This window comes from Parasteatoda tepidariorum, chromosome 3 (genome assembly GCF_982258835.1).
Source record: "Parasteatoda tepidariorum strain Cologne lab strain chromosome 3, Ptep-v5.0, whole genome shotgun sequence".
NCBI lineage: Eukaryota > Metazoa > Arthropoda > Arachnida > Araneae > Theridiidae > Parasteatoda > Parasteatoda tepidariorum.
The window spans coordinates 65,870,041-65,885,552 of NC_141757.1; the positions used below are offsets into that span (position 1 = coordinate 65,870,041).

The 15,512-nt window shown below is 27.1% G+C and overlaps 1 protein-coding gene across 1 annotated transcript in view; it reads right to left on the minus strand.

The window, feature by feature from the left end:
- Positions 1 to 15,512, minus strand: part of LOC107441971 (cell adhesion molecule 2) — an 87,312-nt gene that overhangs the window by 16,378 nt on the left and 55,422 nt on the right. The window contains exons 3-5 of the mRNA XM_016055390.4: positions 13,757 to 13,974; positions 2,549 to 2,684; positions 1,275 to 1,408 (exon numbers count right to left, since the gene is read on the minus strand). Coding sequence (XP_015910876.2) covers positions 1,275 to 1,408; positions 2,549 to 2,684; positions 13,757 to 13,974 — 488 coding nt within the window. The remainder of the gene's footprint in view (positions 1 to 1,274; positions 1,409 to 2,548; positions 2,685 to 13,756; positions 13,975 to 15,512) is intronic.

The following is a 15,512-nucleotide window of genomic DNA, read 5'->3' on the forward strand; positions in this document are numbered from 1 at the left end:
ATAACTATTAAATTCAATGTAATTTTATTCATTCAAAAGGCTCTGAATTTAATCATTTAGAAATTAAAACGTGCGATCTCAAATTATATTTTCTGTTTCATGTAACTTTTGAAAGCAATCAAATGAAAGGAAACTATTTCTAAAATTAATAACCATTTCAGACGTATTTTGTTTTAATTAATTTAAATCAAAGTGGGAAATAAGTGAAATTAAAGATTTTTATTAAATAAATAAATTTTAAATTATTAGAGATGAAAGGAAGAATCAGAATGCATACATAGCGAAACAAAAATTTAAAAAAAAAATGGTTGGAATATTATAACTTATATCAGATAGGGCCTATCGATTGCATGCTTTTCTGATATAAGGGAGATGAAACTTTTACAGACGAAAGAATATTTCACTATAATGATATTCCAAACATAACTTATTGATACAATTTCATAAGAAATATTGATTATTAAAGCGAAAAAATTATGAAGTATAGGTATGTGATTGGAATTTTATTTTGGTTTGTTGTTACTTCAGAATCTCTTTTTAAGACTTCATTGTGCAGTTTTTTTCTGATTGCGTCAATATTTCTTTAGAAATAAATTTCTGGAGTCAAATGTGTTGTGACCTTTCTATGATGTAATGTTGAACCATAGTACCCCGAAATTAAGTGTATAAAAGTTACATTGTCAGATAAAGTTAACCATATTTTATATTAATGCGGACTTTGCATCAACACTTGGCAACCAATTATTTTAGCATTGTACTATTGTTTAATAATAATTTTAATTATTATTAAAACTAATCAAACGATGACTTTTTTCGGATTCACGTTTTGTGGAGTATTTATTGATAGGACCGATTTATTTATAGATGAGTCCCCTTTGCTATTTGATGCTTCAAGATTTAAAGTAGGAAGATGTGGCACGACTCGGCTTTATTCTCATTAGATTAATTCATTATTCATCAATCTCATTAGATAATAAGATAAAATGATGAGATTAATAAGATAATGAGATAAATAAAGAAATAATGATATTAATGAAATAATGAGATTAATAAAAATTCACCTAATGAAATTTAATTACAAATTTTAGCCCTCCACTGTAAAAAATACTTCTGTATGTTGAGTAGTCAACTTGAGCCTATACAATGTCATGAAATTAATATCACGTGATACCTATCCGATATGATGGTTTAATCTTAGAGCAATTTTCTGAAAGGTTTTTGTACTATTATACTCAGTTATACTGAGTTGTAAAATATATAGAAAGTAAATTTACCAGTTCGTCATTGATGTACCACCTCAACTCTGGTGCGGGCTTTGATTTTCCAGAATTGCATAAAATAGAAACATTATCACCTAGCTCATAATCAGATTTTTCCTCCATCAGCACAGGTCCATCGGATGGTGGAACTGTCAGAAAAAAAGAAGAATTTTTTCTTGTAATTTAAATGCAATATTCTAAGTAGTCGAAATTCTATATTCTTACTAAATTAATTAGTAATGTATAAAGGCAATTATTTCTTACAACAGTTTAATTCTGTCTGATAGTTTAGACTCTTAATTATAGCTCTAGATGGAATTTTTCGTGAATTTTTTTTTATTAGTGTCGTTATTATGGGTATTGTTAGAAAAGGAGTAAAAGGAACCATTTCTTAAAAGTTTAAGCAAAATCAAATATATTGTTTTTGGTGATCCGTATTTTCCCTTGTATGAATAATTCTATTTTGGTTCAACGATTTATTGCCATTGCAACATTTTAACACAGCGTTTTTACTTTATATAAGCTTCACAATTGCAGTTTAAACATGAAATTTTCGGTACAGAAGCTGTGTTTCTGGTTTTGCGAAATTTACAAACAAGATTGAGTATATAGTTAGTTATAGTTCAAAATTGTCATATTCTATTTCGAGGCTCTTATTAAAGAATTTGTTTTATTCTAGTTTGTCTTTAAATAAAATACTGCCTGCAAGATAATCAAATTTAATGTTTACAGTGTAATTAAATTGATTTATCGTACTAGATTTAATGAAATAATTTGCGGCAAAAATAAAGTGAACGCGAAGTCTAATTATTAATGTAAATAACACGAGTGAAACTTTTTACCATCTTTTCTTTATAAGTTCTTAGCTCTAATATTAACATAGCCAAATAAAATCAAAGAATTATTGATTTCAGAAATATAATTATTTAATTTTTTATTATTATATAGTGAATTTAATAAAATGGAATTAGTTTTGTATGTTGCAATTGGGATATTTTGTAAACCCTTGAAAATCTGTTTCGAAATATTGGACAAATATTGACCTGATTGAAGAAAAGTCATAATATGTTACATATAAGACTAAATTACTTTTCCAATTAAAACTTCTTACATTGGAATATGTACGGAATAAATAAAAGAAATGCAATGAAATCCTGAAGATTGATAATGATTATAAAAAAAGCATGCATTATAAAAAGGGCATGCAAAAATGTCTAAATTGAAATTTAGTTTGATATATCGTATATTTTAGTTTACAGCATTGCCAGGTGTTTAAAATACAAACTTACCAACTACTTCTAAATGTTTTGTTGTTTGAACACATCTAAAAAATGGTTTGTCAGTTGACACTTGGCAGGTATAATTTCCATAACTTTCAAGACTTAAGTTTCTAAGAAAAACGGTGCTTTCATCAGATTTGGACATCTGTAAAATTATAAAACTTATAAAAGTCTTACATTAACATATTTTCAAAGTCTCATATCTTATAATTTTTGTTCAATTTTTCTTTAAGGATGGACAAAATTTAAATTACAAATTTTTTACTTTAAGTTTTTGCTTTTCTATTATCTTTATAAATAAAGCAGAATGTTTATATTTGTGTGTGTATGTACGTTATACGAAACCGCAATTCTGAACTGAACCAGAATAAATTTAGTGTAAATACGTTTGAAGACACGACGAGTCTAACTGTTTATACTGTAAAAAATTCCAGATTAAAAGTATCCGCATTCAAACTGCTGGTATTTTTACCGTGAAATCCATTTTTACCGGAACATGTTACAGAACGAAAGATTTTATATGAATTTACGCAGCGCTAATCAATCAAAAATTAGTGCTGTTGCAAGTTCAATTATTAAATTCCTTTTGTAGTTTAATTATTAGTTTTTTTACACACATAATTCAGAGAAATGTACAAACTTAAAGTACCTATCCAAAGTTTACCCATTCAAAAATACTAACTGTATTGTTCTATTGCTTTCCTTTTTGCAAAAGTTCTAGGAGTTATAAAGTGCTGTTATTTTTTCATTATAATAAATCAAAGCCTTTATTTACTGTTTCTTTTTAAATATAGTGTGTAGACCTATTATGAAAAAAAGCACGAAGAATACGAAAATTGAAAATTTAACTTAAAATTAAAGGGTTGAATTAAAAAGCTTTACCACAAAATAGTAATGGAAAACGTTTGAAACTTGAATTTATTATTTAAAAAAAACTTTCCCTATGGTGCTATCTTATTCTATACGTGGGATATGTTGGTATAATTACTGCGGTAAGTTACAGTATAACGATTCAATAGAATAAACATACTAATAACTACTATTCCTTTATTTAAAATAAAATATATTACATCTTTTTAATTTACTAGGTACAAATGTTTTAAACAGTGAGCGTTCCTTCCTACCATAATATCCATAAAGGCCATAACATTTTACTTTGCTTGTAATATCATGAGATAATTTTTTGAAAATACGTTACCGAACATTTTTTTTTTTGAAAAATTACCATTTAAGAAATTTCTTAAACAGGTATCACAGTAAAATTGTAATTAGAAAAGAAAAAAAAAATAATAACTCACAAAATCCTGACAATATCACGGAAAAGCTGAAAAAAGTCTAATTTTTTCCCATGTGACAGAAAATTTTGCAATTACACTTTAAATGCATTGAATAACCAGCACAAAAAACCACGTAGCCTCAGAAATCAAAAAATGTAATTTTGAAACGTTTTAATTTTTGCAGACAATAGAATATTTCTGAGGTGATCTTTTTTAAAGGCATTCGTAATATTATCTTTAAAATATTTCCGGAGTATTTCAGAAGTGTCACAATTACACCAGAAATATTTTAATTGTGGTTTTCAAATAGAGTATACATTTTTACATGCTCAAGACGTAAATAAAAAAATTTCTGATACTTTTTTTAAACGCTCTGCAACTAAACTATGTTTATGTAATTTAACTTATTTAAGAATAAATTTCAAACAATTGTGATGTTTGTTATATTTCCTTCAAAGTCTGTATTATTTATTTCCTTGAATTTTTTTTAAAATCTTTCTCTTCAATTGATAAGCACATTTTTTGGATTTTCGAAACATCTCAAAATGATATGTTATAATATTGTTCATAGTTGTAATATTATTCATAAATTTAAATTTTCCATCTAAATATTATTTGATCTGAAGCATAGCCTATTTTCCCTTACAATATATAATTGATTTCTATTCTACCAATGTAAAATTTTTTTTATACTTTCCTTTCGTATTTTTTGCGTTTCCATATAGGAATTACACATGAGAAATAAAAATAGGATTGAAAACGTTCACCCAATGGGACCATGAAAGAGAGCTTACTTATTGAGCATCGAATCGAAAAAAAAGAAGAAATAAACGGATAGAAAATGGTATCAAGAGCGGAAATACTCTGACATATCCTTAGAATCGTAAAAGAACATTTCTTTCTAAGAAGCAGTTGCGATTCGAAATGTATCAGCGAAATATTCTTACTCGTTCTACCCTTTCAAAGTATACTAAGTGAAAAGAAAATTCCATTTTGCGAAATTGGAAAAATCTCGAAATCTAACCACAAAAAAGTTCGCTAATAGCAATAAAAAACTTTATAACAAACGAACGCTTCAAGCGAAGTAGAGGAAATAATCTTAGAAGTGACTTTTTGGAAAATACTTTTTTAAACAGTCGAATTCAGAAATCTGTTTTTAACTGAATTGAAGCATACTTCTTTTAGATGTGGCGTTCACATATTTAAAATATAAGTCATTAACATATACGTTTGGTACAATTTTTATGAAAAAAAAGTGGTTAGTGAAGTAAAACTCCATTATGCGATTTGTGATGAACTACTTAGTATGACGAAAACTCAGTTTTCGTTTAAAAAAATATATCAGTTGCCGTATGTGAAATTGTTCTCTTTTATGTAAAAATAAAATACACTCGTTATATTTTTTTAAAAAATTATACTCAGTGAGTATGAAATCAATTTTATTACTATTTAAGTAAATCAAAGTTGAAGCAGTTTACTAATAAACCTTTTCTGGAAGGTTTGTTCTCGATCAAAAGTTTTATAATTTTATTAGTAAAGCGAAAACTCGAATTATTGTACCAACATCATCCGCTTTTTTTTTACATTTGCTTACGTGATACTTTGATGGAACTTCATCAAGTTTGCAACAAATATAAACAATATTATAATTTAACAATGTAGAAAAACTTTATATAATGTATAAAGTCTAAATATCTCGGATTCTTGATTTTATTATTATCTCTTTAATTAACCTAAATATAAAATTCTATTACGCTATTTATCTCTGCTGAACTTTTCATTCTTGTAATGATATTATATGTTAAACTTGAATTCAGATTAAAGATTAGAGTCCTTAACATCACTATGTTAGTCACCATATCAATGACGATTTAAATTTTCTTATAAAACTTTGAGGTATCCGAAAGTACCCTTTTATGACAATAATGACTAAATCAACTAAATTGAGATTTTTGCAAAAAAAGTTAAAGAATTTATTTTAATCTCTCCAAAAACCCCTCGAATTTCTTTATAAATCAATTAGAACATAAGTCATGATAATTTTAAAAATGATTGCTAAAATAGCCCACATGCCAAAATATCAAAACCTGTTTATTTAGTTCTGTAACTTTAAACATGCTTTCTTGCTATTTCACTTATTTTCAAATGTAATATCTTTATATCTGTACGGAGAAAAAACAATTCTGGTAAAATTACCTTACTGTATGGCAACGACATTTCTCTGGTATTAAAAAAAATTAAAGTATTTAAAGCGTTCATTTTGTAATTCTTTCGTTCATAAGGTAACGGTTATACCGGAAACTCTAGTTTTCAAAATTATAGTTCTTATTACCCAACATTTAGTAAAAAATGATGAACTGAAAAATAAATTTAGCCGAATAAATAATTTTTATCGGTTTAAAGCATCATGTTAATATTATCAACTTTTGCAACGTTAATTGCAAGGCCGGATTTACGTATAAGCTAAATAAGCTGTAGCCTGGGGCCCCGAGATAACGAGGGCCCCCAGATCCTACTTTTTTCCCTCTTTTTTTAAAAGTTTTATTCGGAGCTGGGGTCCTCAGAAGCCAAAAATGCATTTCTCCCCCCCTTTTTTTTACATTGTTGGACATAATAAATATGAATAAAAAATGTAAATAAATGACTGAATAAAACAAAGAACTTCGATGGGAACATGCCATATTTCAAGCAATTTGGGTATTAATAAATTATTTATAAATAAAAAAAATTTTAGTTTAAGAGGTAAAAAGTTTTTATTTGCCCCTTCATTCGATCATCAGACTGTTTAATATCTGTTTCTAAGGATCAGACCCTTTTATTTTTCTTTAAAATTGTACGAATGATATATTTAATGCTTTCATGTGATATGCAGCAGTTTTAAATAGCACTTTAAAATATCTAAAAAATGACTGAAATTGTCAATTCAAAAAACAATTAACTAATACTTTTGAATATGAATTTAAATAACTACACACGTCTGCTTTGCTATCTCATGTTATATAACATTATTTAGAGCAGACAGTTGCTCGTGGGCGTGATGATGACGTAATAAAAGAGGTATACAAAAAAAGCAAATTTCATTTCTGTTGAAATCATCAATATTATATATTTGAACTCCTCGAAAAATGTTGTAAAAGAGGTACACAATTTAACTGTCGCAAACAAATTAATATTAAGTATGAACGAAACAAAAATGATATTGAAATATGATGATTCACTAATGAGACAGGTAGGATGAAAGACATCGAAACCTATGCGATTGAATAGTAAAATTAGAAGGTGTTTCTAAAATTCTGAAATCTATCAGACTTTAAATTTTTTTCTGTCGGAAAATTTATCAGTAATTAAAAATAATAAATTTGCTAGATTTCAATATTGGTTCAGTTTTTCGTTGATCAAATGTTAAACATTAACAAGTATTTGTCTTAAAACATTTCATTCCATAATAAAATAATTATTCTACAATTGTAATTATCTAAATCTAATTGCTAATTGATATAAAGTTTTAGTGTGTTCCATTGATATGTTGAATGCTTGTTTTGGCTGGATGCCCGAGACTGTTGCTCTTTCACATCCTAGCCACTTTACACTATCAAGAGCAGAGCTGATACTTCAAACCCGTATCACATTTATTCTCTCTGATATTTAATAGACCCTTTAATAAACTCTTAAAAATATAAGTCAAAAATTTTCATAAATAATGACAATTTTTATTCTTGCACTAAAATTTAACAAATGTACTTAAAACAATTAAAAAGAAAGCAAAAATAATGAAGGCATCAATTAAATAATATCAGCTTACGAAATTTTATTTTTATTTTTACAAACAGTATTAATATAACAGCCCTCAACTGCTCCAGGGTGTAGGGACTGTTGAATTGGGTTCAAAATGACAAGGCTATGGAGTTGAATATTAGTAGTCGTAAACTCGGAATTGGGTCGGCTGTGCAATGACTGTTATAAAATAAACTAAAACATTTGGCCGGGATAGCCTGGTTGGCAGGGCGTTGGGCTCGTGTTCGTGAGAATGGGAGTTCGAATCCAGCCTGCAGTAGAATACCCATGTAAAAAATGGTGACTGGTGCATGTTAAATCTGTCGGGATCACAAAGTCCTCCAAGCTTTCATAACAAATAAATACCTCTAGGTACTGAATTCCAGCAGTTCCCTTGTCTTCTGGATTGGGTTCAAAATTACAGGGCTACGGAGTTAAACATTGGTAGCCGTAAACTCAAAATTGAGTCGGTTGCTCAACGGTGGTTATAAAAAAATAAAACTAATATTCAAATTATATTTTCTTGCATTCTTTCTAACTCTTTGCAAATTTTCTACACACATTCAAAATTTCATGTTTCTAAATCTTATAGATTTTGAGCAGCAAAGCAAAATGTCACGTAAAGAAAAAAAAACAATTGAGTAAAAAATTAGCAAAAAGTCATTAAAAATTGCTAATAAAATATATTCAAAATGAATTTTAAAAAAAGCAAACTCTTAAATATATAGTGGCCCTTCTAGCACGCCAAATTTTTACTCTGTGCTTAAAATGTGTTTCTTTTGGTAACTTTTTTTTCCTCGTTCAAAAAATATGTGCAATAAATCAAAGGTTCTACTTTATAGTCTCATCACAATCAATATATTTAACAATAAAGTAATATTATCAAATTTTTTAATAATATAATGTTGATACTCAACAATAAAAAATAATGACAGTTTACTTTAGTTGTATAGAAATGGAATTGAACTTATAAGGGCCCCATCATTTTCAGTAGCTTAGGGCCCCATCAAGCTTAAATCCGGCCCTGGTTAATTGTACTAAAATTATTACCAATGTGCGCCGGTAAAAATTATCGAGCTTTTCGATAATCCCAACAGCCAAAAATATGACGAATTTTACAATTTTCTGTTAGTTTTGACCATACTTTTTTTCGCAGAGTGTCAGTCCTGTTTACTTGAAAATTAAAAAAAAATATTCTCTACATATCTAGGGAATATATCGGGTACTACTATTCAATTATTTACTGTCAAACTATTATTTTATAATTTACAGACAAATTTAAAAAAAAAAAAAAAAATTAAAAATCATTATCATGTATAAGCTGTTTCTTCCCTTAAGTTATTTAAAAACACTAAATTAAACAAATCTGAAATATAATAATTCTGTAGAAGTAACTGAGTGCGCAAAAAAAAAAAAAAAAAAAAAAAAAAAAAAGGAAAGATATTACTCTGAATGAATTTTTAAGAATTAAGTGCCAATCTTTATGGTTCAAGAAATTGACCTCAAATATGCTAATTAGTTAATACAGACAATATTTCAAGTTACGAAATCAAACATAACACGTGATTGCTTGAATAAAAATATTACTTTTTTCAAATAATCTGGACTTTTGATCACACAAAATTAAATATGGGAGTAACTGCAATCTGGAAAATATAGTTCCAATAGTTCAATCAAGAAAGTATTCAAATTTTGGGTCCTTTAAAGCTATTTCAATTTTTAGGTGTTCCGCCATATTTCAGAAAATTTTTAAGAGAATCGAAAAAGTTCTGCACACAGTATTAAAATTCGTTTATCCAATGATAGTTTACTGTTCAAAATCATTTTTAATAATTTTTCACTATTTCTTAATAAGGGACAAAAATTTGGCATAAAATGAGGCATAAAATTTTTTAAATGCTGAAACATACTATCAAACAAAAATCTTTGAGAGTAAATATTTAGATGTGCTTATAAGATATTTTAAAAACGAATAAATTTTTTAAAACGCCTAAGTAAGAACTTTTTTTTTATAAGAAAATAATAATATTCTCGGCACGTTAAGAGACTGACGAAAAAAAAGAAAACAGCAATTGTAGATTGATAAAGTCTTTTGAAAAATATGTTGTAGATTTTTTATATTTTTAAAAGAAATTGGAGTACCATTAAACTGACTACACATTCCAAACCTTTCGCTAAACTCGCATCTCTACATTCGTCTTCTGTGCACTAGTACGCTTGTGGCAGGAAAGGGGTATTTTGCAAAGAAAAGGGTATTTTGCTGGTTTCTTCCTCATTGCAGAAAAGATACTTTTAGAGATATGATTTTAGCAGAGAAGAGTTAAGTCATTCGGAAACTAAAGACAAAATTTCGTACATTATTTTATATTTACAATAACACACAGAAATCTATTATTTAAAAGTATGAAGTTTTATTTTTAAATAAACAATTTGTAATAAATGATAAAGCTTGTGTTAAGTGAAAAGATTGAATAATATTTTTAAAAAATTTTGAGGCCTTAATAAAACAATTTCGAAAAAAAATTTATTAAAAACGTTACGGTATTACCGTTAAAAATACAGTAGTAATTGTACTTAATTAAATTCGTTTGGAAAATCTGTAGGGGATTTCATATTTTTTAAATAATTTGAAGTATTATTTAAATGACCACAGTCATAACATTTCTCTGAAATCTCATTTCTTCATGCGTCTTCTCTGCGATAATACGCTTCAAGCAGCGAAGGGGTAACTTTTTAGAAAAAAATATTTCTTTTCCTTCCTTCCAAATAAAGCTTTACTGAAAATGAGATTCGTTTCGAGATATGATTTGAGCAGAAAATACTTAATCATTTGGGAACCAAAGGTACAATTTTGAATATTACTTAATATTTATAATAAAATACAGCAATTTATTATTTAAAAATATTAATTTTTTAAATAAAAAATTTGCAATAACTGATAAAGCCTGTGGTAAGTAATGAATTTAACATTTAAAAATGTTCAACTTTACGAAACCTTAATGAAACAAATTTAAAAAAATTTGAAATCTAATATTCAATTATACTTTATTTTCAGCTTGAATAAATCAATGTTTTCATCATTACAATATTATTATACCTCATTATTATAATTTTTCCGAATTATTAAGATGTAAATATTATTATTACTACACATCATTATTATTGTGTTCATTATTATAATTTCACACACTTAGGAAGATTTAATTATTATTGTTATTCTTAATACATTATAAAAAGTTTGTTTAAAAAGCATATATTTTTTTACTATTTCACATTTTCAGTTTTTCATTCACTTAGTAAGTAAAGTTTAGTTCTAGTTAAATGTTACAGCTTTATTGCGATAAAAAAATTATAAATTTTAGCAAAATAATAAAAAATTAAATTATTTTACAAATTAAAATGATAACTTATATCCATTTTAATAAAGCATTGTTTATATTTCAATAATTCTAATAACGCACTGTTTATATTTCAATAATTGATGCTCAAACGTTAAAAACGCACTCAGTATCTGCGTTTTTAACACTTGGAGCATCAAATGTCAAAATGTATAGATGTAAAAAAATAACATTTTTATCATGAAATTTTAACCTTTATTTAAATTATAACGCAAGAATATTGATTTTTATACAATTTCCTAAAGACAAATTTATCACTATAAACAGCTTTTAAACAAAACCATTAATTTAATTCTGTGGGGATTTCAGTTTAATTAAAACTTGCCACACTACGAAATTTAAAACCACAAATTCGACAAATATTTCAAAATTTCACTTAGCATCATATCTTATGAAAACTTTTTTACTTGAAAATGAATTAATTTGGTTTCATATAATTGATTAAAGTTTAATTTAATCTAAACGAAAATGACTTAATAGATTTTATAAATTAAAAAAGTATTTAGAATTAATAAAACCGATTTTTCTGTCTGTTATTAAAAACTAGAAAATTAATGAATTTAGTCATAATCGAAAATGCAAATACGAATGTTTAGTAATGAAGTTAATTAAACTATTTTGAAATAGTTATAAACAGTTCTCATTTTCAAAAATTATGTTAAGTTAATCAGTAAATAAAAAATAATTTTATTATAAAAGACTATAAATTACTATGTTTCGAGATGCTGCGTTTGATACTATTGGATATATATCGTAACAATGTTTATAATTTTCCTTTAGTACGCAATGTGTTATTTTACAATGCTTATAATTTTCGTTTATTCATCGATTAAGAAAATTTTTACGCTCCCATTCCTCAAAAAACTACTTCTTTTAAACTGCACATTGCTGATAATTCAGAAACATGAGCATGAAAATTAATTTAAATAATTATCTGTATTTAAGAAAAAACAATGCATAAAAACAAAATGGAGTTAAGACGGTATAGTTGGGCAAAGCGGAAAATTAAAAATGGATGACTTTTAACCCTGAACAACTGAATAACTTTGAACCCTTAACTTTGAACCCTGAAAAATGAACAACCCTGATTAACTTTTGATCTAAGGATCGGATCTCCACGTTATAGGACTCAATCTTAATGGTTTAAAGAGGTGATCTCAAATATGCTAATTAGAAAGAGCAGATGATATTTAAGTTACGAAATCAGACACAAAAACATATTTACTCTGAATAAACATACGTTTTTTCTCTGAAACTGCAACATGATATATGTCACAGTCGTGAAAAGCGGATGCGTGGAAATGTTGAGGATGTGGGGTCGAACCATCTCTTTCAGATCAAGTAAAATTGCTTGGTTGTTATGACTTAAAGATCTTTCGAATACACCCTAAGCGAAAATTTGTATGCAGCTCGAAAATTTAAGGCTGTTTTATGGGTAATTCAAGGCTTTTTTTCGTCAAGGACAATAAGAAAACACCAAATTAAGAATTTTGGTTTGGTAATTCCAGGCCCATATCCACTGTTAACTTTCCAATTTTTTCGAAAAAAAGGAAAAAAATCAAAATATTTTTTAAAATTTTATTAATAAATACAAGGAACAGAAATGAAACATAATACATAAGTTTTATGCTGAAATTTTAATTTTTTATGTGTAAAAGAACATAACCATCAGTTTACTATCCCGAGTTATCAGGGGGAAGAGGAAAAAAGTTAAATATTAGTCTTTTTATGATAGTTTTTAAAACAAGTGATACTTTCCTAAATACCAGTGAAGTGATACGCCATTTTTTAAACTCTTTTTTCTATGTAAATCTTCAACCATTGTAGATAAAATCGCACGAAACACAAATACAGTCCCATAATCCAACAGCAAAAACCAAAAAAAAGAAAAACTTGGCAAACTTCCAATCACAGCAGATAATAATTATTATTATTATTTCTTTTTTTTTTGCTTCCGGACGAGTAAAAACGTTATGAAACAAAACGTACTGAAAAACTCTGCTATACCCGAGTTTTCTCGGGATAATAAATATTTTCAATATATACATTCCCGAGTTAACTCGAGATAATCAGGAAGGTGGTTAAGAATACCAGATCTGATTGCGGTAAAAAATACTTTTATGTTAAAAAGTACTTTTATCGTTACTCTTTATCTTAAAAATCCATTTTTACAGGAACATATTACGAAACAAGAAATCAAATCTGACCTACCGTATTTTTACAGTAATAATTACCGTAAAATCTCTGAATCACTAATGAATATTACAGTAAAAACTACGGTGTAATATTTTACGATAAAAATGGATTTTATTATGAAACATATTTCACAGATAATGCACCCACAGTGCGGGTACTTTATACCGTAATTTGATCTGGAATTTTTTACGTATATACAACAATTGACCAAAACTAAAAACTGGTAAGGAGGTGACCGATGGCACACTTACTATCGAATGAGCCATTAATAAACTACAAAGGCTTAAAAATATGCATCGTTTTGAATTTGAAAGACAATTATAATAAAAAAAATTACTGTGGGTGATTTTCATCTACGGTTACGAGTGGAGAACGTTGTCAGTGTAATCTGAATAATTTTGAAACTTTCGGTTTGACATAACTTTAGGCTTTTGATTCCAAGTCGAGAATTCTATAGTTTTAATCAAATTCTGAAAAATGTATTTATGTATTATTTTCACCTTCATATAGTTTTTTAAATAATCAAAATTAAGGATAAAAAATTTATCAGAATTAAGAATTAGAATACTTACATCAACTTCAATTCCAGATTGGGAAAGAGTTTTGAGAGGGGGATCGGCAGCTGGAACGTATCTGTAAAATTCTCCCATATTCTTATACCATTTAACTGCATACAGAGTTTCGTTGCCCAACTCAAAGACACATTTCAAAAGTACGCTATCACCAATTAGAACAGGTGTGGGAACATGCAACATGTTGATCTTAAGAGGTATGTGAGGTTTAAAATCTACTAATAAATAGAAAAATGAAAAATAATTAATACAAGAAAATTTTTTGTTATAGCACTTTAACAATATTTTTATTTATTTTTTCCATCAACAATACTGTGGATTTCTAGTATTTCAGAATCAAAAGGAAAGGTGAACAAGTTAGAAAAATCCAAAGTTCCTTTTAACAAAAAAATGATATTGATAAAATACCAATAAATATGAAACTGAATAGTGCCAAAAGATATTTAATAAGAACTAAACTTACTATAAAAGTATTCTTAATTTTAGTGATGATATACAAATTGGGTAATATTTTAATAAATTATTTTCAGTACTTATGAACACATTGTATGCATGTACATACATTGTGCATACTGTATTTGCAAGTACATTATTTGGTACCACTTAAATATGGCAGGGGAAAAGATTTTAAAATGTTCATGAAAGAGTTAAATTTATTAGTTTTCATCTGGATGAGACTTGACTGGAAATTATCCGGAAAGTTTTAAATTAAAAAACAAATTTTTATAATGATTTTCAAATTTTTACATTGGGGCATGAATCATAGTATAATTAACTTCCCTTATGTAGAAATTAAGGTCACATTAAACTATCCAATATTTCGAATTTCCCACTTTTGAATTAAAGAGAGTAACGAGTGTATAATATTGGTTTTTGCAATGATAAATAGACGCTGGGTCACAAGGGTCAAGGCACTGAGCTGCTGTTGTAAAGGGTAAAAACTTATTCTTTGTGGCAAGTTCAAGCTCATTCAGACTTATGGGAACAAACTTCCTGGGAAGTAAGGCGGCTGGTGAGCTATGTTGCCCATTGGTCCCACTATAATGTTATTATTCTCGACAAAGAAACTAAAACTCCAAAACTTCCTTTGTCGTCAACTGATAGTTGTGGGAATTTTCTATTTTATAATAATTAATAAGAAAAAAGTACGTATAGGCTATGAAAAAAAAATCAGTTTAGATAAGCATGCCATGTCTGTTTCTTTTTTATTGATGCCAAAAATCGATTATTAATTTTTATTGATGTTCAGAAACATTTATACAATTTAACTTAAAGTTAAGATAGAATTATTGAAGTTAAATTTTCAATCAATCATAAAATAAGTTGTCTGTGTTTTAACAACATCAATAAATAACAAATGAGTTTTTTAAAAAATTTAGCCTTTAAATTAAATGATGTTGTTATTTTTATTGAAGTAATAAAAAATATTATAAATAGCTCTTTCAGAAAATTATCTGCTGCTGTTGAAATGCAAAATAAGGTAAGTTATTTAGATAGCTTGAGTCAACTAATTTGTTAAACAATAATAAAAAAAATCTAAACAGAAAATAACATTGCTAAATGGTCATTAGTAATAAATAAATAATAATGGTTATTAGATTGAATTTATTGTAAACCAAATGTTTTTCACAAATAAGTTTGATTTTTTCATAATACTGGGCTTTTGATTTTATTCATTATAGTGGGCTAAGTTTGATTTTCTCATAATTTTTGGCTTTATCGATTACGATGAAAATTAAATACGTATAAAGATGTC